Source organism: Scyliorhinus canicula, chromosome 22 (assembly GCF_902713615.1).
Source record: "Scyliorhinus canicula chromosome 22, sScyCan1.1, whole genome shotgun sequence".
Classification (NCBI taxonomy): Eukaryota; Metazoa; Chordata; class Chondrichthyes; order Carcharhiniformes; family Scyliorhinidae; genus Scyliorhinus; species Scyliorhinus canicula.
Window position 1 is genome coordinate 21565716 of NC_052167.1, and position 26812 is coordinate 21592527.

The 26812-nt window shown below is 48.4% G+C and overlaps 1 protein-coding gene across 4 annotated transcripts in view; it reads right to left on the reverse strand.

Annotated features, from left to right (window-relative positions):
- LOC119956043 (A disintegrin and metalloproteinase with thrombospondin motifs 14-like) overlaps positions 1-26812 on the reverse strand; it is a 180686-nt gene that overhangs the window by 104324 nt on the left and 49550 nt on the right. For 3 of the 4 annotated variants that reach the window (XM_038782814.1, XM_038782813.1, XM_038782812.1), the window contains exon 3: positions 21039-21235. In XM_038782814.1, the coding sequence (XP_038638742.1) occupies positions 21039-21235 (197 nt within the window). Of the gene's footprint in view, positions 1-17710; positions 17767-21038; positions 21236-26812 lie in introns of those variants that run through there. The other variant, XM_038782815.1, reaches the window with a different exon arrangement.

The following is a 26812-nucleotide window of genomic DNA, read 5'->3' on the forward strand; positions in this document are numbered from 1 at the left end:
GAAGTCTGATAACAAAGTGTCCTGCCCATCCAAGAGAGAGTCAAATCACACACTACAGAAAGAACTCTTACAACGCCAGCTCCTTCCTCTGGTGAGTGAGAAGCGTGTTCCACAAACACATATATGGACAAAGTCAATGATGCAAGACGATACTTTGAATGCGAGTCTTTGCAGGTAATTAAGTCTTTACACGTCCAGACAGTGCAACTGGAGAGGGATAAACACAGGTTAAAGAGGGGTAAATTGTCTCAAGCCAGGACAGTTGGTAGGATTTCGCAAGCCCAGGCCAGATGGGGTTAATGTGGTGAGGCATGAATCTAAAGTCCTTCAACCGTTTATCATACTTTTCCTTTCTTGCTTTTTTTGCCCCCTCTCCACTAATCCAATTTTACACTTTGTGCTTTGCTCGACTCTCCTTCAAACTGATAAGCCAAAGGATGTGAGATTTTACAATGTCCCTGATGTGACACCGACATCGCTGAGGCATCATCAAGTCAACATTCCAACATAAACACAGCGCGACGTCAACGAGAAGCATAAACGTTCAGTTGACATTGTTCACTGCCAAACCTGTCGCTACAGCAATTTAGGAGAATAGGGAATGGGAAGAGTTGGCCATTCAGCCCCTCGAGTCCGTTCCACCATTCATTTAGATCGTGGCTGACCTTCTCCCTCAACGCCATTGCTCTTTCCAAGAGCTAGCGCAGGACCGTTGGGCCAAATGGCCTCCTTCCACGCTGCAAGATTTCATACACACATCCAACATCTCCATCTTCAGGGCAACGGACTTTTCAGCTGTGCACGGCCGAGCTGCCAGCAAGGGTCAGGTGAGGATACCACTCGTCATTCCAGTCAAGCTAAACAGGTCCTTTGTGCGAGTCTGGAAAATTATCTTTGCAAACTTTTTGGCCGCGCCGCAGGTGGACGAGCAAAACATTCACCATTTATGTGGCAACTTAACTTAAGCGCAACATGAGGATTGCAGGTGCCTTGCAATAGGTAGATGTCCACAGTTGCGAGATTTGATTCAGATCTGGGTGAAAGCGGTTGAAGCAAAACCAGAAGCACCTGTCCTTTCAATTGAGCCCGGCCAAAAATAATTATTTGTTTTGGAGGAAATGAGAAAAATGCAGTTGTAAATGTTAAAAAATAAGAAGGCCTATGATATATTGCGGGGCGTGACACACACATTATAAGCTTCCTGCGCTACCCTGGAGAGCAAAGCTGAAAATACAACAGCAAAATGCTCGGCAATTTCAATTTATCCTGGCCCACATCTTGTATATCTTTCCTCTCTCACCTTCTGCTTCTCCGGTCGCCTGACTGCTATTCGTCCAGGCTGCCTGAGTTTAATTTCTCAGCTGTGGCCTTGCCTCCTCTCTGCTGACCCCTTTGCTGAAAAGGTCCAGCATCCCACACAGTAAAGCCCTGAACCGAAAAATCTGCTCTGTTGCAATCCCCTGCTGCATTGTGGGAGACCACACACCTCACAATCCTCTGTCCATGGAAACTCAAAAGCGCACTGTGAAACTTGGGCTTTCGTATCGCACGAAGTCGCAAAACATTTTTGTGAAAGATGCAGTTAAATTTATTCCCCGCCAATACTTACTCAAAGTGAACACGGATCCCTTAGATGCCGGCACAAGAGGAACGATAATGGGGAATATGGGAATGGCAGAGATGTTGAACGAATATTTCATGTCTGCCTTCTCAGCGGAAGACAAGAAAATAAACAGAAGTAAGGGGCGGCACGGCGGCACAGCGGTTAGCACTGCTGCCTCACAGCTCCAGGGAACCCAGTTCGATTCCGGCTTCGGGTCACTGTCCGTGTGAAATTTGCACCTTCTCCCAGTGTGTGCGTGGGTTTCCTCCGGGCGCTCCAGTTTCCTCCCACAGTCCAAAGAAGTGCATGTTAGGTGGATTGGCCATGATCAATTTGCCCTTTAGTGTCCAAAAAAATGGTTGGGTGGGGGTTACTGGGTTACAAGGATAGGGTGAAGGCATGGGTGAAGGTAGGGTGCTGTTTCTAAGGGCCAGTGCAGACTCGATGGGCCGAATGGCCTTCTTCTGCACTGTAGATTCTATGATTGGGGGACCAAGAATCTAATGAGAGTGAGGAACTTTACACCAATTAGTATTGGTTAAGTAAAAGTGCTGGAGCAATGAATGGGGATGACAATTGACAAATTCCCCAGGCCGGTCAGCCTACATCTTAAGGTTGTAAAAGTGGTGACAGCAGAGATGCTGGGATGCACTGGTTGCGATCTTTCAGAATGGCCCAGATCCTGAAGCAGTCCCAACCGCTTGGAAGGCAGCACATGTAACGCCATCTTTGAGAAAGGAGGGGGAAAGAAAGGAGGGGAGGGGAAAGCAGAGAACGGCAGGAGAGTTTCGCCTGACACCGGCCACAGGAAATGCTGGAATCCATTATTCAGGAAGTGCCAACAGGCCACTGAGAAAAATCATCATGTGATTAGGCAGAGTCAACATGATTTTATGAAACGGAAATCACGCCCAGTAAACCTGTTTTTAAGAATGCAACGGATGAGGTAAATCAAAGCAAACCAGTGAATGCAGCTTTTCAAAAGGCATTCAATAGGGTGCCACATGAAAGGCTGTTGCACAAGATAAAGGCTCATGGGGTTGGGTGGGTTACTAGCATGCTTTGACGCTCAGTTAAAGGGTAGAAAACAGGAATTTAGGGCCATTTTTGGATTGAGAGGTGAATGGTAGCGGGGTGCTGCAGTAAACAGTGCCCAGGCCTCAATCAGTGACTTAGACGATGGGGACGGAGGGCAATGTATCCAGATTTGCTGATGATACAAAGCTCGGTAGAAAGTAAGCTGCGGGGAGGACACAAAGAATCTTCAAAGGGATAGAAATAGATCAGCTGAGTGAGAAAGAAGGTGGCAGATGGAGTATGATGTGAGGAAATACTTGGTGGGAAGAATGGAAAAGGAGACTTCTTTTTTAAAAAGGTGGAGACCACCAAATATGTTGATGTTCACGTAAATCCCAGAAGGTTATCATGCAAAGTCCGCAAGGTAATTGGGTTGGCAAATGGTACGTTGGCTTTAGTGCAAGAGGGGTTGCAGGAGTCCAGTTCAAATTGTACAAGGTTTTTGTGAGGCCGCACCTCACATATTCTTTTTTTTTTTTAAATTTAGATTACCCAATTATTTTTTCCAATTAAGGGGCACTTTAGTGTGGCCAATCCACCTACTCTGCACATTTTTGGGTTGTGGGGGCGAAACCCACGCAGACACGGGGAGAATGTGCAAACTCCACACAGACAGTGACCCAGGGCCGGGATTCGAACCTAGGACCTCAGCGCCGTGAGGCGGTTGTGCTAACCACTAGGCCACCGTGCTGCCCTCACCTCACATATTCTGTCGAGCTTTGGACTCCATACGCAAGGTAGGATCTACTTGCTTTGGAGTTGGGGAGGCGGGGTGGAAAACAGGTTGACTAAATTCCAAGAATAAGAGAGATGATGAGAAGGAGTTGAATAAAATGAGTCTCTATTTTCTACAGTTTAGAATAATGAGAGATAATCTCATTGGGTCTTGGCAGGGGAGACTCTGAGAGACTGTTCCCTGGCTCAAAAGCCTGAATCCAGAGATCATAGTCTCAGAAAAAAGGGATTTCTGACTGAGAGGAGAAGCTTCTTCATGTGAATCTTTGGAATTTTTTATTCCTGAGGCCTCGGAATGCTCAGGGCTGGGATCCTCCCCTACCCGGCGAGGCGGGGGTCCCGGCGTGACGGAGTGGCGTGAACAACTCCGGCGTCGGGCCGCCCCAAAGGTGCGGAGAGGGGCCAAGCCCTCACATTGAGGGGCTAGGCCCGCGCCGGAGTGGTTGGCGCTCCGCCGGTTGGCGGGGACGGCCTTTGGCGCCACGCCAGTCGGGGCCGAAAGGACTTCGCCGGCCGGCGTAAGTCCGCGCATGCGCCGGAGCATCGGCGGCTGCGGACGTCATCCCCACGCATGCGCAGGGGAGGGGGTCACTTCCGCCTCCGCCATGGTGAAGACCATGGCAAAGGCGGAAGGAAAAGAGTGCCCCCGGGGCACAGGCCCGCCGGCCGATCAGTGGGCCCCGATCGCAGGCCAGGCCACCGTGGGGACACCCCCCGGGGCCTGATCACCCCGCGCGCGCCACCCCCCCCAGGTCCCTGGAGCCCGTCCGCACCGCCAGTCCCGTCGGTCAGGTAGGTGTTTTGATTCCCGCCGGCGGGAGAGGCTTGACAGCGGCGGGACTTCGGCCCATCGCGGGCCGGGGAATCGCCGAGGGGGGGCCGGTCGACCGGCGCAGTTCCCGCCTCTGCCGAATCTTTGGTGGCGGAGAATTTGGGGGACACGGCGGGGGCGGGATTGACGCCGGTCCCCGGCGATTCTCCGACCCGGCCGGGGGGGGGGGGTCAGAGAATCCCGCCCCTATTGTGTGTATTCATAGCTGAAATCGTTACACTTTTGGAGTCTAAGAGAATCAAGGGGAAGGGGATTGAGTGGGAAAGCAAAGTGAGATTAAGAGTCAGCCATGATCGTATCTCATGGCAGCAGAGGTTAAATGGGCTGAATGACCAACTCCTGCTCCTATTTCATATCTTTTAACTCCTTTAATCCTAGTAATTAATGACACCAACTACTGCAGAGTTAAAAATGCTGGCCATTCACAGTAAAGAAAGGACCAATACATGACATATATTATATAGGTATATATAAACTAATATATCATCTTTCATGAGCTTATGATACCCTTTAGCATTTTACAGCCAATAAAGTACATTTGAAGGGTAGGCGCCATTGCAATGTAGGAAATGTGGCAGTTAATTACCACACAACTAGGTCCCAGAAAGGGCAACATGATAACGGCCAGATTATATGTTTCGGCAATGTCGCTCGAGGGAAAACATTTGGGAAAGGTGCAGGGCTGCGAGGCAGTCACAATATTGTGAAGGCGAACGGTTAATGTTTCGGGAGAGGACCTTTGGGGAATTCTAACCCCACTGTGTTGCAGATTTCCAAAGTTCTGTTTTCATTATTGGCTGCAGAAAACTTTCTTCTCAACCCCCTTCCAAGGGGAAACTTTTAAGGGTGGGGGATGAATTTCGCTTGCGAAATAAAAACAAATATCGGCCATTCTCACTGGCAATGAAGGTGTACACCAGAATGCCTTTTACTGAAGACACGTAGTGTTTCTGCTCACAGGCACGATTGCAATCCATGGCATTCCGCACCAGGCAGCTGTTTATATTTGTGGTGACGATTATTCCAGACTGCGCTTCCTGTCTGCTACGCCGCACTACTCAGATAGGCCATAAACCCCTGTTACTACGGCACTGACTACGTATGCTGAGACAGGTAGTACAGTTAGCAGTGGCAAATTTTCAACGGTTGAATCTATAAAGTAGATCAACTAGAAAATCGGTTTATTGCACATCTCTCCTCCCCCAATTCTCACCCCAATGTTTCCCCCCTTCTGTCCTGAAGGCGTTGGACTTTGCTGGAGCCTGGACTCGCTGGACCGCACCCGAACATTGAGAGCCCATCTGCAAAGCTGGCAGACCTGCCTGGTCATCCACATCAGGACAGGCGCATTCACCATTATTTTCTCATCCGCTATTTCCTCACCCTCGTTAGTATGGCAACTGCTCGGCCCAAGATCGCAAGAAACTGCAGAGTGTGGCGAACTCAGCCCAACGCATCACACAAGCTTGCCACCCCCACATTGATTCTGTATACACCTCCCGCTGCCTCAGGAAGGCAGACAGCATTATCAGAGACCCCTCCCACCCAGGCATTGCCTTCTTCCAGACCCTTCCATCAGGCAGAAGGTACAGAAGTCTGAAGACTCGCACATCCAGACACAAGATCAGCTTCTTCCCCACAGCTACTATACTCCTCACCGACTCTCCTTCGGACTGATCTGTTCCCTGCAGGAACACTATTCACAACGTCCTATACTGCTCTCCAACCACTATTTGTTGATGTACCATTTGTCAAGGTGGTCTGTCAATTATTTTTTTTAATTTGTCTACTACGTACGTACTGCTTACATTCCCTTGGCCGCAGAAAAATACTTTTCACCGTACTTCAGTACATGTGACAATAAAAATATCAATCTATCCATTAAAACTAACGGCCAGAAAATCGCGACGATCATGAGCACAACAAGAATTTCCTGATGGTTGTCTGAAGATTGAGGCCCTGAGTTAGGAGTGCAGAACATAAGACCATAAGCCATAGGAGCAGAATTAGGCCATTCGACCCATCGAGTCTGCTCCGCCATTCAATCATGGCTGATATTTTTCTCATCCCCATTCTCCTGCCTTCTCCCCATAACCCCATATCCCCTTATTAATCAAGAACCTATCTATCTCTGTCTTAAAGACACTCAATGATTTGGCCTCCGCAGCCTTTTGCGGCAAAGAGTTCCACAGATTCACCACCCTCTGGCTGAAGGAATTCCTCCTCATCTCAGTTTTAAAGGATCGTCCCTTTAGTCTGAGATGGTGCCCTCTGGTTCAAGTTTTTCCTACTACTGGAAACATCCTCTCCACATCCACTCTATCCAGGCCTCACAGCATCCTGTAAGTTTCAATAAGATCCCCCCTCATCCTTCTAAACTCCAATGAATCCTCAACCGTTCCTCATATGGCAAGCTCTTCATTCCAGGGATCATTCTTGTGAACCTCCTCTGGACCCTTTCCAAGGCCAGCACATCCTTCCTTAGATATGGGGCCCAAAACTGCTCCCAATACTCCAAATGGGGTCTGACCAGAGCCTTATACAGCCTTAGAATTACATCCCTGGTCTTGTATTCTAGCCCTCTCGACATGAATGCTAGCATTGCATTTGCCTTCCTAACTGCTGACTGAACCTGCAGACGTGGAATTTCTCATGTTTCAGTTAATCCTGTTTTCTCTCAGCGTTCAAGAATATAAGACAAACAGGGTAATATTGTATCACTTGCATGTTTGTTTAACCATTAGAAAAAAACGGCGGTCAGAAACAATTCTTGATTTGCATTACTGTACTTTGTTGAATTATTGGCTGGTGCCTAATTGATCACATGCTGAGGCTTGAGATTTGTTCTTGTATTAATGCTGCTTTATTATAAAGAGAGAATGGTGTGATGTTCAGGTTTATGAAATGAGTGAGTCACACGCAAACCTGACTAAGCAACACAATACTCGAACAGGAATTATTATTTTTGCACATGTGCGTGCCTTTTACTTCCGGGATGTCTCAGTCGACGAAGGTCATGAAGATATGCATCCCAACATATTAGTTGGCTTCTCCAAAAGATTGGCATGGCTTGCAGGACAGGTTACACAGCCAGTGTCCAAACACTTTATCCTAACCGAGGGACTTAGAATTCCCAAAATGCTATTCAAATGAAGAATCATGGTCAAACTAAATTATTTAAGAAAATTATTCTTTAACTATTAATTTTGGAACCGATTGCCATAGGTTAAAGCTCAAAACACTACTGACTTTTGTTTTGTAAGCAAATATAAGTGGCTATCTATCTGGCAGAATATCTGGCCCCCAATCTTATCCACCTTTCCTTAACCTTTCTCCTCTTTGCTGCCCCCTTTCCCCTCCCCCCACATCTACAGTTCATCCTCTGATGTTAGTTTCTCTGCTGTTTGACCTTACACATCTTTTGTTCTCTCTGGGGACTGCCATTAGCACTCTTTCCCCTGGGTTTCATTAGCACTTGGTTTCCCTGGGTTTCTGTGGCTATGACTCATCTTTCATTCTCACTCCACAATATAAATATTTCCCACTTTCTCTGTCTGTTAGCTTTGACAAAGAGTCATCGGGCTCGAAACGTTCGCTCCTTTCTCTCCCTACAGATGCTGCCAGACCTGCTGAGATTTTCCAGCATTTTCTCTTTCGTTTCAGATTCCAGCATCCGCAGTAATTTTCTTTTATGAATCTTCACTGAACCTTCAGCATGTAAGAACACAAGATATAGGAGCAGACGTAGACCACATGGTTCTCACGCCTGCTCTGCCATTCAGTACAATTATGGCTGATCTTCTTCTTCGGCTCCATTTGCCCTTGCCGCTTGATCCATTGAGATCATAAATCCAACCCAGCTTTGAATATGCTCTATGATGGAGCATTTACAATCGTCCCAGATAAGACAATTCGAAAGATTCACAATCCTACAAGTGAAGAGGTTTCTCCTCATCTCTTTACCAGATGACTGACCCCTTTATCCTGAGGTTGTGCTCCCGGGTTCTGGATTCCCCACTCAGAGGAAGCAACCTCTCGGCATCTACCCTGTCAAGCCCCCTTTGCAATCTTGTGAGTTTCAATGAGATCACCTCTCATTCTTCTAAACTCCAGAGAGTATCGGTCCAATTCACTCAGCCTCTCATCATAGGCCAGCCCTCTCATAGAATCACTACAGTGAAGGAGGCCATTCGGCTCTTTCAGTCTGTACTGACCCCCTGAAAGAGCACCCTACCTATCCCCGTAACCCCATCTCTCATGCCAGGACAACCCTCTGAAGCCAGCAACCAAACTCGTGAAGCTTCGCTATACTGCCTCCAAGTCAAGTATCTCCTTCCGGAGATCGAGACACCAAACTTGCACACAGATCTCTATGTATGTCCCCACCAACACCCTATATAATTGCTCTCGCACTCCAGGCCCTTGCTGTAAAAGCTAATATGCCACATGCTTTCCTAATTGCTTGCTGTACCTGCATGTCATTTGTGTCCTTGTACAAGTAGACTCCAGTTTCTCTGAGCATTAAAAGGTACAATTTTGATGGTGTTTCACCATATTGAATAGCCTCATACTTCCCCACATTATATCCATCTGTCACCTTGTTGCCCAACCACTTGTCTAAATGTCTTTCCAGCCTCTTTGTATCCTCCTCACAGCTTACATTCCCACCTAGTTTGTATTGACATCAAACGTCGATGCCTCCATCCATGCTAATATATCACCCCCAACTCCAAAGACCTCATCTTGTGTATCAACTTTTTACAGAGGCAATGGTAGTGTTCTGGTACCATCACTGCACTAGTAAACCAGAGATCCAGTCATATGCTCTGGCGAGGTGGGTTCAACTCCCACCTTGGCAGCCGACGGAATTTGAGTTCAATAAATGTGGAATATAGTGAAGGCACCAATGAAAACTATCATAACAATAATCTTTATTGTCACAAGTCGGCTTACATTAACACTGCAATGAGGTTACTGTGAAAAGCCCCTAGTCGCCACATTCCGGCGCCTGTTCGGTGCCAGTTCGGCGCCAGAATGTCCAGTTCACCTAACAGCGCGTCTTTCGGGACTTGTAGGAGGAAACCGGAGCACCCGGAGGAAACCCACGCAGACACGGGGTGAACATGCAGGCTCCACACAGACAGTGACCCCAGCCGGGAATCGAACCTGGGACCCTGGCGCTGCGAAGCAACAGTGCTACCCACTGTGCTACCGTGCTGCCCCAAAGTAAAGTCTCCACTATCCCAGATGACCATCAGCTGCTCCCCACTTTGAGGGGGGAGAGCTGACTGGTGGTGATTTAACCTGAGAGTCACCACACCTGAGGCGAGGGGCAAGGGGCAAGGTTGAGAAGGCTTTCGTAAAACTCTGTTGATTCTGTTTGACCCTGCCATGATTTTCTAAGCATATTGTTAAAACTTCCTTCATAATAGATTCCTGAATTTTCCTGATAAGGGATGATGGGGTGATCCGGACTGCAGTTCCCTGTTTTCTTTTTTCTTCCATTCTTGAATAGCAGTTGTCTAACTTCCAATCTGCTGGGACAGTTTTAGACTCTCGGGGATTTTTGGGAAAATCATGGCCAGCTCATCCTACGCTGGGGTGTTCTGATTGGAGGGCAGCTTCAGCACAGTACAAGACTACCACCTGTCAATTCTGGCCAAATTTATAGCCCTCAGCAAACTTCAATGCAGGCCCCTGCACAATATCAAACAGAGGGCCAAGACCTGCTGCTATGGAAGAAAAAGAGGTGGTCGCCAAGTTGCCTGAAAAAAAAACGATTATAAACTCGAGTGAGTGATCGGTTCTGGAGAAGTTCGCAATCAAGGATTGATGCACAGGCCCCGTTTCGCTGATTCCTCTACCGATCTTTGAGCGCAGGACACCAGAACCACATCTTAAAGAGTGCTGGGTCAATCCATAGGAGTGTGGAACATCCCCGAGCAACTTCCACTTACAAAAGCAAATGAGATGGAAGGAGAGGGAGCAGTGGCAAAGAACAGTGGGTGAATAAACTATTTTCAGGTACCGAGTGTAACAATGTTGGCTGCGCATTACATTCGCATCGACCAAGCTGGATTCTCACAACTCTAAACATTAACCACAAGCAACGGGAAAAAAAGACAGTGGTGTGCGATGGAGGGTTTACATGTTGTAAGCAGTTGGATCAGTTAACAAAAATATTTATTCGCTACTTTGAAACAAATAGGATTCCATTACTGTTACATGTTTTCCTTCCAGAACCTAATTGGACCTCTGCAGCAGTTTCTACCTCCCCCGGCGGCAGTCATACGATAATCAGACCACCTTTGGAGACTGTTACAGATTGAAACCAACTTGCTACAAAACCTGACTTGAGGGATTTCTGAAATAATCTGATTAAGGTGTCAGGGACTGATGGAACCTTTCACTGAAAGCAGCATTCAGAAGGCTCGTAGCCAGTTACAGAATTAGTTTATGCGTAGCTCAAACTTCCACCTTAAAAAGTTTTATTCTGGCTGTAGTGTGCCTTTATTCGTTCATGGGATGTGGGCGTCGCCGGCTGAGCCAGCAGGTCTGGGATGTGGGCGTCGCTGGCTGGGCCAGCATGTATTGCCCATCCCTGAGGGTATTTCAGAGTCAACCGCATTGCTGTGGGTCTGGAGTCACATGTAGGCCAGACCGGGTAAGGATGGCAGATTTCCTTCCCTAAAGGACATTAGCAAACCAGATGGGTTCTTACAACAATCGACAATAGGTACTATGATTAACAATAACAAAAGATTTATGTTAACGATCGTCACGACAATCGAAAGTTAAACATATTACGGACACGCTCGATAGAAATCAGACACAAAACTGGTAATAATTGAATCGACTTGACAAACTGAAAAAAGCACCTCCATCCCTCGCAGGAACAGCCAACAGAAACATACTTTGCAATAAGGAAATAAGAAATTTACAAATGGGTATAGATAGGCTCAGTGAGTTGGCAGATGGAGTTTAATGTGGATAAGTGCCAGGTTATCTATTTTAGTTAGGACAATGGAAAGACAGCTTGGTATCTAAATGGAGAGGAACCTTTTGAGTGCTTCGTTGCAGAGGGATGTGGGTGTCCTTGTGCATTAATCTCAGAAAGAGTATAAAAAGTAGGGAAGTGTTGCTGCAATTGTACTATGATGTGGAGATGCCGGCGTTGGACTGGGGTGAGCACAGTAAGAAGTCTTACAACACCAGGTTAAAGTCCAACAGGTTTGTTTCAAACACGAGCTTTCGGAGCACGGCTCCTTCTTCAGGTGAATCTTCACCTGAAGAAGGAGCCGTGCTCCGAAAGCTCGTGTTTGAAACAAACCTGTTGGACTTTAACCTGGTGTTGTAAGACTTCTTACTGTGCAATTGTACTAGGCATTGGTGAGACCTCACCTGGAGTACTTTGTACAGTTTTGATTCCTTTATTTGAGGAGGGAGGTAGTTGCATTACAGGCAGTTCAGAGGGGATTCACTGTATTGATTCCAGAGACATGGGGTTCGTCTGATGAAGAGAGGTTTAGGCCTAGATCCTCTCGTTCCGATAGGAGATCTAATTGAGGTACAAGACGGTAGAAGATATTGAAAGAGTAGACGTAAAGAAGATGTTTCCACCTGTGGGGTAATCTAGAACGAGAGGTCATAGTTTTAGAATAAAAGGCAGCAGACTACTGCTCCCAAAGGGTTGTGAATCTGTGGAATTCGCTACCCCAGAGTGCGGTGGATGAGGGAACGCTGAGTAAATTGAAGGAGGAGATAGACCGATTTGTAATTAGTAATGGGTTGAAGGGTTATGGAGAACAGGCAGGAAAGCGGAGTTGAGGCTGAGAGGAGATCAGCTGTGATAGTATTGAATGGCAGAATGGGCTCGAGGGGCTGAATGGCCTACTCCTAGTTCTTATAACCCAGGGTAGTAAAAAGGAAATGTTGCAAAGACAGGAAATATGCAGCAGGTTGATCAGCATCTTTAAAGAGGGAAGAGATTATAATATTATGCGTGTCTCGTCCTTCAGTGTATTTAATGATGGCGAACATGCCCAAAGACAGGCAGACTGTCAGACATTGATATACACACACACACTACCCTGGTTTTTCTCTCTTATAGATGTTGACTGGCCTAATGCTTACATTTAACATTTTCTATTTCTATTTAATTAGCGCCATGTGAACTATGATTAACAATAACAAAAAAAATTAATGTTAACTATCAGGAAAAAGTGTTTATTTTTGCCAAAGTGATAAGCGTTTGATTTAATATTGTCAGAGACTACGGCCAAAAATAATGCGTATGCTCAAAACACAGCTGGAAAGTGGCTTGGTAGAGTTGCAATTGAGAGAGAGAAACTTTTTTAAAAATAAATTTAGAGTGTCAAATTCAGATTTTTTTTCCCAATTAAGGGGCAATTTAGCGTGGCCAATCCACCTGCCCTGCACATCTTTGGGGTGTGGGGGGCGAAACCCACGCAGACACGGGGAGAACGTGCAAACTCCACACGGACAGTGACCCAGAGCCGGGACTGAACCTGGGACTTCGTCGTCGTGAGGCAGCAGTGCTAACCACTGTGCCACCGTGCTGCCTGAGAGAGAGAGAAACTTTGATGGAGAAAATTCTCGTTTCCTTCCCTTGGCCTATTTTGTATGGCTTTATATTCAAAGCACAACTCCCTCTGATGGCCTGGTGCTTCAGCTAACTTTTCAATATATGCACCAGCGCAGTTGTCACAGGAATGCGGTGCTGAGTTGCAATTACTCACACAACTTTCGTGCATCTGTTTGAATTAGTCTTCTGCATATTTATGGAATTGAAATAGTGGCACAAATGATCTAATCGACAGGTCTGGAGATCAAAACATAGTGCACTCTGCATATGGCATCCCTCATGGGGAGTTGCAAGAATCGCCATTTAATTGATGCTTCAGTATATTAGCAATGCAAAAGAACTCTGACCACAATTAACTTATAGAAACCCCCACCATTTAGCTGGATAGCTGGGCAGAGGTACAATCGCAATTTATAATGACAGTTAAAACTCTTTAACATGAAATAAAATGAAAATCACTTATTGTCACAAGTCGGCTTCAGTGAAGTTACTGTGAAAAGCCCCTAGTCGCCACATTCCGGCGCCTGTTCGGGGAGGCTGGTACGGGAATTGAACCGTGCTGCTGGCCTGCTTTCAAAGCCAGCGATTTAGCCCAGTGTGCCCAAATGTAAGTATGCAAAGAGTTTTCTGTAAACAGCCCTGGGGGCTGCAACCTAAGAAGATGAAACTCGCAACTTGCCCATTTGCATGAATAGGTCAATTTTTAATTTAGAAAACCATATTTAAACCATGAACTAATGGATATAACCTTTGACTGTCGCTCCTATGATAGGGCACTGAATGACAGAAATAAACTAAAATCCAAAGGTCCTCCCGTTTCCTACACACCTAAAATCTTATAGAAACATATAAAATTATGAAGGGAATAGATCGGATAGATGCGGGCAGGTTGTTTCCACTGGCGGGTGAAAGCAGAACTAGGGGCATAGCCTCAAAATAAGGGGAAGTAGATTTAGGACTGTTTAGGAGGAACTTCTTCACCCAAAGCGTTGTGAATCTATGGAATTCCTTGCCCAGTGAAGCAGTTGAGGCTCCTTCATTAAATGTTTTCAAGATAAAGATAGATAGTTTTTTGAAGAATAAAGGAATAAAGGGTTATGGTGTTCGGGCCGGAAAGTGGAGCTGAGTCGACAAAAGATCAGCCATGATCTCATTGAATGGCGGAGCAGGCTTGAAGGGCCAGATGGCCTACTCCTGCTCCTAGTTCTCATGTTCTTATAACTCTCTATTCCTTTTCCCCTCGTGTTTACCAAGCTTCCCCAATAAATGCACCACGTTATTCACCTCAAATTACTCACCTCAAATTACTCGTGGCACTTTCTAAATCAGGGGCTCCCAAATTGTGCGCGAGCTCGGAGGCAGTAATGGCAGCCATGGAGTTTTGATAGCTGTGAGGCCCCCTGAAATGCTCACGTTTCCTTCTGTTGGCTGGCGTGGCCTAACCCCGTGCTCCCGGAGGTCCGAGACCAAGTGTGGGAAACACTGTTTTAACCGTCTCCGAGCAAAGTCGTTTCTCCCAAGTTCCCTGCTGGATTTGTTCCTATTATATTTATGGACCCAGGGCAGCACGGTGGCCTAGTGGTTAGCACAACCGCCTCACAGCGCTGAGGTCCCAGGTTCGATCCTGGCTCTGGGTCACTGTCTGTGTGGAGTTTGCACATTCTCCCCGTGTCTGCGTGGGTTTCGCCCCCACAACCCAAAAATGTGCAGAGTAGGTGGATTGGCCACGTTAAATTGCCCCTTAATTGGAAAAAATAATAGGCTAATCTAAATTTTTATAAAAAAAAAAATATTTATGGACCCTAAACTTGATCTCCTCACAAATGGAAATGTCATCTCTACTCTATCCTGTCAAATCCATTGGGTCACCTTCCGGCCTTCTTTTTCCCCCCACAAGAGCCAAACATTTGTTCAGTCGTTCCTGAGAGATAAAACCTTGGTGTCATCCTTGTAGATCTGTTTTTGCATCTTCCTCAGTACCCCCATATCCCTTTTATGATATTGAGACTAAAACTGTGTATGGTATTATTCCAAGTGTTCTCTAACTATTCAACTTTAACACAACAGGCAGATCGACTCCAGAGGCTTTTAAAATGGTGGGTTAGACTGAAGTCAAGAATTCCTGCTCCCATTCACAGCAATTTCCATTGGTGTTGGACAAGTCTTCACCCTGCACTCCCAACACGGTTTACCGCCCCCCTCCCCCCCCCCCCCGCCTCCCCAAAGAGGAGGGACCTCTATCTGAACATCTATTCCTGTTGATACAGTTGCCAGGTGGCTCCATTATGAATGTTTGGGAGAGTTATTATATGGCTCATTGGTTCTTTACATAATGAGTGAGTGGACATGGAGGATGCACAGGGGAATTGAAGGGGCAGGGGGACATGGTAAATAGGAGAGTGCATCGAGGGATCATGGGAGGCATGTCGCGAGCAAAGGGAGTGGTTTGGAGGGCTTGAGGGTGTGAGGGGTTATGGTTAGGTAGCCTAATAGCCTTTAACATACCTACGCCAAAAGACCGGAACAGGCCTATTAACCTGATCACCTTGGCATACACATGCCTCTGTGACCATTTCCGGAATGGTTCCGGAGTCAGCTTGCACAACCTAATCCCACCTGGACCTCTCTGGAGTGAATGCGGGGGCCACTAATATGGAGACGGGTCTGCAGAGATGGGAAACCTCCGGATTCGAGCTTCCCGCAAACATCTCTGCTCTTCGATTCTATCCCTTTCGTAGAGAATTCCATTACCGTTCTCCACTAAAGTCAATAGCAGCAATTCCATGTTAGAAGGATCATTCTGGTCGCAACAAATTTAACACGCGTCCCACTGGAGTCTGACTCAACCACCAAAATATGGCAGCAAAAGCAGTAAAGGAAATTACTCAAACTGGCAAAACTGAAGGTCACAGGCATTATATGTTCAGCTGTCGGCAAATGTGTTTCAGATCGTAAAACAATCTGTGGGAATGCGATTTTATGACTCGCATGAGCTTCATTCTCAGTTTATTACATCATTGGAACCCCCTCCTTGTGTTACGAAGTGCAGCACCGTCCTTCAGCTGCTTTTGAGAGCTTGTTAATCACTTTAGCCATGGATGACATGTCTTACTCTCCAAGTTAATCAGTGGATACTACAATGCATTTAACCCTAAATTTTAAATCAGAACTTCTTGTTAAAGCCCTGGATTCCATTGCATCTTGCACAGCCTGTTACTATCCCAGCTGTGTGCGTGTGTGCAGGGCTTCCTTTAGGCAAGGGGTTCGTGGGGGGGGGGGGGTCCCCCTATTATAGAGGTCCCTGTCCAGAAAGAGGGCGGAGGGCGGCACGGGTCAGGTCACCCCAGTACTTGGGGTAGGCACCCAGGAAATCTAGGGGTTGGTGGGTTCTGTGCGGTGTGGGGGCAATGGGCAGGGTGGGGGCAGTGGGCAGGGTGGGGGCAATGGGCGGTGTGGGGGCAATGGGCGGTGTGGGGGCAATGGGCGGTGTGGGGGCAATGGGCGGTGCGGGGGAAATGGGCGGTGCGGGGGCAATGGGCAGTGCGGGGGCAATGGGCAGTGCGGGGGCAATGGGCAGTGCGGGGGCACTGGGCAGTGCGGGGGCAATGGGCAGGGTGGGGGCAATGGGCAGGGTGGGAGCAATGGGCGGTGTGGGAGCAATGGGCGTTGTGGGAGCAATGGGCGGTGTGGGAGCAATGGGCGGTGTGGGAGCAATGGGCGGTGTGGGAGCAATGGGCGGTGTGGGAGCAAAGGGCGGTGTGGGAGCAATGGGCGGTGCGGGGGCAATGGGCGGTGTGGGAGCAATGGGCGGTGCGGGGGCAATGGGCGGTGCGGGAGCAATGGGCGGTGTGGGAGCAATGGGCGGTGTGGGAGCAAAGGGCGGTGTGGGAGCAATGGGCGGTGCGGGGGCAATGGGCGGTGTGGGAGCAATGGGCGGTGCGGGGGCAATGGGCGGTGCGGGAGCAACGGGCAGGGTGGGGGCAATGGGCGGTGTGGGAGCAATGGGCAGTGCGGGGGCAATGGGCAGTGCGGGGGCAATGGGCAGTGTGGGGGCAATGGGCAGTGCGGGGGCAATGGGCGGTGCGGGGGCAATGGGCAGTGCGGGGGCAATGGGCAGTGCGGGGGCAATGGGCGGTGCGGGGAGCAATGGGCGGTGCGGGGAGCAATGGGCGGTGCGGGGAGCAATGGGCGGTGTGGGAGCAATGGGCGGCGTGGGAGCAATGGGCAGTGAGGGAGCAATGGGCAGTGCGGGGGCAATGGGCAGTGCGGGGGCAATGGGCAGTGCGGGGGCAATGGGCAGTGCGGGGGCAATGGGCAGTGCGGGGGCTTGGGCACCGGATGGTCTCTACCATCGTGGCCCTGGCGGGATGGGCCGCGCGGTGGGCCAAGGGGGAAACTGGTCCACCGCAAGTTCCGCCTCATCAGGGCCACAATGGTAGAGACCACAAGTGAACCCCGAACATGTGTTTTCCGGCAGTGGGGACTGGAGAGCTCGGCAGGACGGAGCATTGGACACCGAGCCCACTCAATAGTTGCAAGTGGGTCATTACAACGTCCCGGGCGGTGATCCAGCCCGCTGTATTGGCACAGTCGGTAAAAACTAAACTCGTCGCAGAAAGACAAGTCTTAGCATTATACGTGCAACTACTCTTCAACAACATGATTACTGCCAATCAACCTGATCGCTACTGAAAAATAATTACAAGTGTGGTTTCATTTCATGTTAATTAGCGTTCAAGATTTTAAATACAAATTATATCTTTTCCTAAAATTTTCCTTTGTGCAAGGTAATTAGATGCCTATTATTGGCCCACATCTGCCAGTTTGAAACCCATTGCCTTAGTTGATTCCCTCTAACCTCAGTGTGTTGCTCCAGCCACACGATAATATTTCAGCAGCTCCCACCTTGTGCAGCTTCAATGGAAAATAAAGTTAAGGTTGAGTCAGAAATTTGTACAGGTCAAAATGGCAAGAGGCAAAGCCCTTCTATCACCCCCCCCCCCCCCCCCCCCCCCCCCCCCCCACCCACCCCCCAGCCAGCCAGCGTCTTTAATTCCCCACATCGCTACATTTTAGCTTTTACGATCAGGGAAACTGTAAATTGGACCAGCAAAGACTGCATTTATTTGAAACAAACCTGTTGGACTTTGACCTGGTGCTGTAAGACTTCTTACTGTGCTCACCCCAGTCCAACACCGGCATCTCCACATCATAGTCTTTATGCGGCCCACCAAGTCATTTAAAAAAAAATAATAATAATTTTTTTTTTTTAATTTTTTTTTTTTATTTTTTTTTAAGGTTAATGGGGGTGGGGGGGCTGTTGGGTTACTTACTGATATAGGGTGGATACGTTGACTTGAGTAGGGTGATCATTGCTCGGCACAACGTCGAGGGCCGAAGGGCCTGTTCTGTGCTGTACTGTTCTATGTTCTATATGAGGCGCCCAGAATCATAACCGGGTGAAGTAATTATTTTACTTAATATACTATGCGGCCCTTTAAAATTGTGAATTTCTGAATGTGGCCCTTGCACGGAAAAGTTTGCCCACCCCTGACTTAGAGTGTGACATTATTAATAATAATAATAATAATAATCTTTATTATTGTCACAAGTAGGCTTACATTAACACTGCAATGAAGTTCCTGTGGCAAGCCCCTAGTCGCCACACTCCGGCGCCTGTTCGGGTACACAGAGGGAGAATTCAGAATGTCCAATTCACCTAACAAGCACGTCTTTCGGGACTTGTGGGAGGAAACCGGAGCACCCGGAGGAAACCCACGCAGACACGGGGAGAACGGGCAGACTCCTCACAGACAGTGACCCAAGCTGGGAATCAGACCTGGGTCCCTGGCACTGTGAAGCAATAGTGCTAGCCACTGTGCCGCCCATTAATGAGTCCGTGTAAAATTGAAGTCAATGGGGGCAGCTCTTCAACAGGCTGTGCAATGAGCACAAAGGAAGATGGGAGTGCTTGTTGGAAGACAGACATCTCAGTCCTCGGGCATCACTCCAGGTTTCCTCAGAACAATCTGCTAATCCCACCCATCTTCAGCTGCTTTAGTGAAAAAGTGAAAATTGCTTATTGTCACGAGTAGGCTTCAATGAAGTTACTGTGAAAAGCCCCTAGTCGCCACATTCCGGCGCCTGTTCGGGGAGGCTGGTACGGGAATTGAACCGTGCTGCTGGCCTGCCTTGGTCTGCTTTAAAAGCCAGCGATTTAGCCCAGTGTGCTAAACCAGCCCCTTTATCAATGGCTTTCTCACCAGCCTGCAGTCAGAAGCGGGGATGTTCCCTGATTGCACAGTTTTCAGTAAAATTGGCAACTCCTCAGATGATGAAACATCCCTTGCCCAGACACCACAACACCTGGACAACATTCAGACTGGAGCTCATAAAGTGGCAAAGGACATTCAGACCACATAATGGCCATCCAACAATAGGTTGTTTCACCATCACCTCCTGACATTCAACATTACCACCATGAAATCCCACGCCATCCACATTCTGGGGTGGCCATTGTTGCCAAGAAGCTTAATTGGACCAGCCATATAAATACTATGGCTCCAACTGCAGGTCAGAGGCTGGGAATTCTGCAGCGTGTGATTTACGCCCCAATGCCCCATCATTTACAAGGAACAATTCAGGAGTGTGATGGAACCGTCTCCACTTGCGTGGAGACAAGACAGCATTCAAGATGCTCAACGTTACCCAGGACAAAGCAGTCCAATATCTCATCAACCTTCTTAAAAGTCACATAAAATTAGTAAAGTCGCCAAAATTAGTAACGTCGCCATAGTACCAGATGACCATAGGCTGCTTTCCCCTTTGAGGGGGGAGAGCTGACTGGTGGTGATTTAACCGGAGGGTCGCCACACCTCAGGCGAGGGGCAAGGTTGAGAAGGCGGGGCCTTCATGGATAGCCTCAGCCGGGATGGGAATTGAACCCACGCTGTTGGCCTCGCTCTGCATCATGAACTAGCTGTCCGGCCAACTGAGCTATTTATAAAATAACTCAAGTTATTTTATAGGCAGAGATAGATTCTTGACTAACAAGGGCCCAAATGGCCTACTCCTGCTCTTCATTTGTATGTTCATATGTACACATGATCATAACAAACAAACACATTTCTACATCGGACGAGTTGCACTCACCTGCGGCCATTTGAGATGGCACCAAGATTAAAGCCATTCTGTGAAAGAGGAAGGGAAAGATGAGCCAACTCGCTCTTTTCTCACATACCCCCTGCTATCAGTCTGAAATAGAGATGGTCTAATGCCTCCCTCGTTCATTTCTACCTCCCTGCTGATTTTGTCTCACCACATTGTCACAACCCACACAATGCCTTGATCGAGAGGTCACCAATCATGACTGACAACCACAGGGGAAGGCTCTTCCTTAAGCCAAGGCTCTACATCGCTTAAATTTATCCTCCAAATTAACTGATTAAAGCTATGCAAGACGGAGGTGATCCCAATGACTAAAAGTGCTCACCAAGTGGGAGAATGGGATTCAGCGAGGTGGGTTACGTGGAGAAAAGTTCAGGGATCAATTTGAACTCTTACGATTTCTTGGTGTGACACCTCAGAACTAACGGTCCCAAAATCAATGAGGAAAAACATAACTAAAGCCATTTGGAGAGGATATAAGCATGCGCACAGAAAGAAACGGCCTGAGTGAGATCATTCGCTCATGTCGATTTCCACTATCAGATTTCTAGATTGAATCATTGGCTTGTTGGAGACAACAAAAGATTTAAGTTAATTATCGTACTTGCGAAATTCAAAATTTCCCAAATCCCAATTTGATCCAATGTTGACTCTGAAATGCTATGTCAGCACAATTAGTAATTGGCTGCCGGCATTTCAATGTATATAACAAACGGTAATTGAGCACATCGATCTTGAGTCACGCAACCCATTCAAGTTGTAATTCCTCCTCCTGTCATTTTTGTGAAGGTACCAATCCATTTAATTAACAGTTCTGCTCCAATAGCTATGGGAGGATATTTAGATGACCATGTTATTACTCAGTGTAAAAATCTAGTGAGAACGCGGAAAAATATAAAGACAGTATAGTTGTATGACACATATATCACCGAAAATAATTAACAGAATAAAATAAGAGCATGAGATGTTCATCTACTGCAAGAAAATCAAGGGTACAAATAGTACATTCGAGCACTTACAATATTCATCAGTGTCAGAACATAGTTCTGCACATGCTCTTTTCCATGGAAGCGCACAACCGAATCGTCTACCGCCAACAGAACTTCGATGTTGTAATCATCTTTCTTTGCATGTCGTCTTTTTCGTGCTGGATGACTTAACCTCCCCTCAATGATGTCGAGAGAGTTTGCAAGGTCGCCAACAGTGACTGTCGGGGCTGCGGTGGAATAAAGTTAGCAAAACAAAAAAAAATCAGTATTGCGTTTGCGATAAATTAATTGACGTAAATAAATATTGTTGAAATGATCCGCAGTTCCAAAAACATCCGAGTACTTGCCTAGCAAGCTTACTCATCGGCAATTAGGTTTATAAACTAAAGCCAGTGACAAATAACACAAAACAACTTAATACTCGAGTTGTGGTTTTGAAACATAGGTATTTGGCATTTAATCCAAATTTACAAGTTATTTATTCTAGATTAACAGATACTTTCCTTTCATATCATTAGAACTGAATTTCAGGTCAAGCCAGGCTGGGGACTCGCGATATTTGGGGTTGGGGTGGAGCCGGGTGTGCAGGAGGCGAAAGAGGCCGATGTTTTGGCCTTTGCGTCCCTAGTAGCCCGGCGGAGGATCTTGCTGTAGTGGAAAGATGCGAGACCTCCGAGCGTGGAGACCTGGATCAATGACATGGCGGGATTCATTAAGCTGGAGAGGGTCAAGCTCGCCCTGAGGGGGTCGGTACAAGGGTTCTTTAGGAGGTGGTAGCCTTTCCTCGACTTTCTGGCTCAACGATAAGGAACTAGGTCAGCAGCAGCAGCAACCCGGGGGGGAGGGGGGAAAGGGGGGGGTGGGGGTGGGGGGGGGGTCCTCAGGGGGGGTATTGTTTAAGTTAATTTGCTTATTGTTAATATATTTTGTTGTTTATTGGGTTTGGGGGGGTGGGGGGGCGTTTGTTACATGCGTTGTTACGGGTGCCGGGGGGGGGGGGGGGGGGTGTTTATTATTGTTATTATTATTATTGTTCTTTATTGATATATATTTTTCAAAAAATTCCAATAAAAATCATTTTATTTTAAAAACGAACTGAATTTCAGTTTTCGTAGAATCCCTCCAGTGCAGAAGGAGGCCATTCAGCCCATCGGGATTGCCCCAACCCTCTGCTCCCCAATCCGATCGCTGTACATCCTGCCTAACCTACACATCTTTGGGCACCAAGGGACAACTTTATAATGGCCAATCCACCCAACCCGCACATCTTTGGAGGAAACCGGAGCACCGGGAGGAAACCCACGCAGACACGGGGTGAAAGTGCAAACTCCAGAGAGACAGTGACCCAAGGCCAGAATTGAACAAGGGTCCCTGGAGCTGTGAGGCAGCAGTGCTAACCACGTGCCGCCACACATGCTTAGAATTCTCATGTTTAATGGTGACAGTTACAATCTGTAATGTATATCATCAATTACTCCAGCGCGTGGAACTATACACTCATTCATGTCCAGTGAACCATATACGTTAAGCAGAAGAGTGAAATATGAAAGCTTGCCTGATGGATATTCAGGTGCGTTATTAAAGTTAAATACAAGCGCCACAGTTGGTTCGTGGTTATCTATGGAATTCCTTGCCCAGTGAAGCAGTTGAGGCTCCTTCATTGAATGCTTTCAACATAAAGATAGATAGCTTTTTGAAGAATAAAGGGTTATGGTGTTCGGGCGGGAAAGTGGAGCTGAGTCCACAAAAGGTCAGCCATGGTCTCATTGAATGGCGGAGCAGGCTCGAGGGGCCAGGTGGCCAACTCCTGCTTCTAGTCCTTATGTTCTTACGTTCCACGTCATCAACGTAGGCTACATAAAGCAAGAAAATCACATCACTATCATTTCAAAACCTGGGAGGAATGTCAAAGGTGAACCAGACAGAACAGGTGATCAATTCCCCAGGGTCATATAAGAGATTCCCGAGCTGGCAAAACAGTGTGATAAATATCTCCCAAAGTTGAAGCTGACTACGAAACAAGACTACATTGACCAGAAACACAGGGCAGGATTTTCCGTCCCCACACGGCGGATCTCACATCGGAGGCCCACTATTGGCCAATGGCGGGCCTACTGGTCTTGCCACTGTCAACGGGTTTCCCCGTTCTATACACACACACACACACAGACACACACACACAGGCGAACGGTGCCACAGGAAGATCCCGCCGGCAAGAAAAGTGGGAAAACACCAGCCATTAATTCTGTGCCTCTCTCCGTTAATGCTGCCTGATCGGTTGAGTATTTCCAGCAGTTTTACTGCAAACAGGTTTGACCGTCTCTCGCATACATCTCCGCCTAAGAGTTGAAAATCCCGACAGTTCATCACTCCTCAGATTGAGTGTTAGTGTACTGCCCTGTCATAACTACACGCAAGATTTTAAAAATTAATTCCACTTGTATCTCCCGATTAACATCATAAGTGATAACTAAACAATCAAACGGCTTGCATCTCGCTCCTTCCGCCCTTCAAATTATTTTCTAAATGCATTCAATACTCAGCAAATGCCATACAACTACTCAATAAAACTATTTCTTTGCACTGCTTTCAGTTACCATCTTCCTACTTCACCGAAGTGCCAGAAAATATATTTGCCAGCATATGTAAAAGAAAATAGACATTCTAATGAGAAAAAAGCTCTCAAGAAAAAAGTTTCCGCATGAACGCGATTATTTAATATCAGAATTGCCTGAAAGGAGGTTTCCGACATGAACGCAGTGGGAAATCTCCATGGGCGGGTTCTCCGACCCTCCCGCCGGGTAGGAGAATCGGCGGGGGGGGGGGGGGGGCGGCGTGAATCCTGCCCCCGCTGAATTCTCTGGCACCGGAGACTCGGCGGCGGTGGGAATCGCGGCGTGCTGGCCTGCGGGCCCCCCGGCGATTCTCTGGCCCACGATGGGCCGAAGTCCCGCTGCGTCTATGCCGGTCCCGCAGGCGTAGATTGGACCAGGTCCCTTACCGGCGAGACCTGGCGGCATGGGCGGGCTCCGGGGTCCTGGTGGGGGTGGCCCACGGTGGCCTGGCCCGCAATCGGGGCCCACCAATCCGCGGGCGGGCCTGTGCCGTTGGGGCACTCTTTTCCTACGTGCCCACCATCAGCCTGCACAATGGCCGACACGTAGGTGAACCCACCCCCGCGCATGCACGGGGATGACGTCAGCATCCGCTGACGCTCCCGCGCACGCGCTGACTCGGCCGGCCGGCGGTGTCCCTTCGGCCCCGGCTGGCGTGGCGCCAAAGGCCTTCCCTGCCAGCCGGCGGGCGCCAACCACTCCTGGGCGGGCCTAGCCCCCAAAGGTGCGGAGGATTCGGCACCGTTTGGGCGGCCCGCTCCGGAGTGGTTCATGCCACTCCGTCCCGCCGGGACCCCCGCCCCGCCGGGTAGGGGAGAATCCCGCCCCTCGTTCCCGACCCCGCCACGGGACGTAGTCCCCAGATGGGAGAATTCCGCCCAAAGTCAGCGAGCAATGGCAGAGGTCACTTGCATATTAATCAGTAAATGGTATTAATAATTACATCTGTGAGGCCTGCATCTTTCAGCACTAGTCCACTATAACGTCTTTTTAAACTGCAAACTAATCATGTGATAAATTGCTTCATCAAATCTGTTGCAGTATAGGAATGGAGAAACCACGGAGGCTTTTAGGTTGCGGCTAGAATGTCTTCAGAAGAAAAGTGGATTACCACTAAGCAATGCCACATGGGATCAAATAGCCATAGTTTTACAGTCCAGAAAGAGGCCCTACGGCCCATCGTGTCTGCGCTGACAATCAAGCATCTTTCTATCGATACCCATTTTCCAGCACTCGGTCTTTAGCCTTGGACGCTATGGCTGGTGCATTTGTTTTTTTACAGAACAGAACATAATTAGAATTTATGAATTAGTATTTACAAAAATTTGGTATGTACATTGATTTGTTAAAAAAGTAAATTAAAGGGCAGCCTGGTGGCGCAGTGGTTAGCACTGCTGCTTCACGGCGCCGAGGTCCCAGGTTCGCTCCCGGCTCTGGGACATTGTCCGTGTGGAGTTTGCATATTCTCCCCGCGTTTGCGTGGGCCCACAACCCAAAGATGTGCAGGGTAGGTGGATTGGCCAGGCTAAATTGCCCCTTAATTGGAAAAAATGAATTGGGTACTCTTAAATTCATTTTTAAAAATAATAAAATAAACTATGTTGCACGAATACTTTCCGGTGGATATGGAAGATACCTTCACCTCAGTCTTACAGTTGTGAACCTCGGTTTACCCGAGATAATTGAATACGTATGTAGCAGCCAGCATGTTGATGCACAAACTCAGCTGGGTAAAGTCAATGACGCTGCTGGGCGAAAACGTTGGTCAATGACGGTGCAGGTCAGAGACAGGGTCAAAACACTGCAGTACAGATTCTCCAACTTTTATTTGCACCAAGCATAACTTTGTGCTAAGACCGCAGGGTCACTATTTTTTGCCCTGTATCAAATGCATCCTGCAGCTGCTGCTTCAACAGCAAGCTTGTTTTAAATCAGAAAATTGGCTATAACAGCAGCCTTTTGATATAAAAGTGATCTTTGAAATATCGAATCAACAACTAACTGTAAGGAGAATCTGTTCACAATCAAGGGGCGAAATTCTCCGACCCCCGGCAGGGTCGGGGAATCGCCTGGGGCCGCCGAAAATCCCGCCCCCGCCGTGGCAGAGATTCTCCGCCACCCGGAGAATTGGCGGGTGCGGGAATCACGCCACTCTGATCGGCGAGGCCCCTGCGGCGATTCTCCGGCACGGATGGGCCGAAGTCCCGCCGCTGGGAGGCCTCTCCCGCCGCCGAAGTTAGAACCACCTCTGGTGGCGGCCGGGGTCCTGGGAGGAGGGGGGGCGCGGGGCGATCGGACCCCAGGGGGTGCCTCCACGGTGGCCAGGCCCGCGATCGGGGGCCCCCCGCTCAGGGGCCCCCCTGGGTGCACTCTTTCTCCTCCGTCGCCACCACGGCCTCCGCCATGGCGGAAGCGGAAGAGAAACCCACATCGCGCATGCGCCGGTGGTCACGTCAGCGGCAGCTGGCCGCTGACGACACCGCCGGCGCATGTGCCGACCGGCGAAAGCCTTTCGGCCAGCCCCGCTGCCGGGGGCGCCGGTTTTTTGCGCCAGTCTTCTGGTGCCAACCGCTCCGGCGCGGGGCTAGCCCCCAAAGGTGTGGAGAATTCCCCACCTTTGGGGAGGCCCGACCCCGGAATGGTTGGCGCCACTCCCCTACTCCGGGACCCCCCGTCACGCCGGGTAGGGGAGAATCCCGCCCACGATCTCTAACAGCGACGAAACATTCACCTCTGTAGCACTTTACACTTTATGTCTAAAAATTGTTGCGAACAATTCTCATTTCGCACAAAAGCCGTCTCCAAATTCACACTTGGATGACTATGAGGCTCGTGGCCAGATTAAACTCGAGCAAATCTTCATTTAAGAGGTTAGTCTGTGTGGAGCTTCCATGCTCTCCCCGTGCCTGTGTGGCTCTCCTCCGGCTGCTCCAGTTTCCTCCCACAGTCCAAAGATGTGCAGGTTAGGTGGATTGGCCATGTAAATTGCTCCTTGTGTCCAAAACGTTAGGTGGGGTTACAGGGATAGGGTGTGGGCGTGTCTAGGTAGCATGCTCTTTTGCAGTGTTGATGCAGACTCAATGGGCCGAACGGCCTCCTTCTGCACTGTAGGGATTCTAGGATTCAGTCTCATCGTCGCTCACCACAGAAAAAAAAAACTTGAAACACTTTAAATACCACAACAGGCAA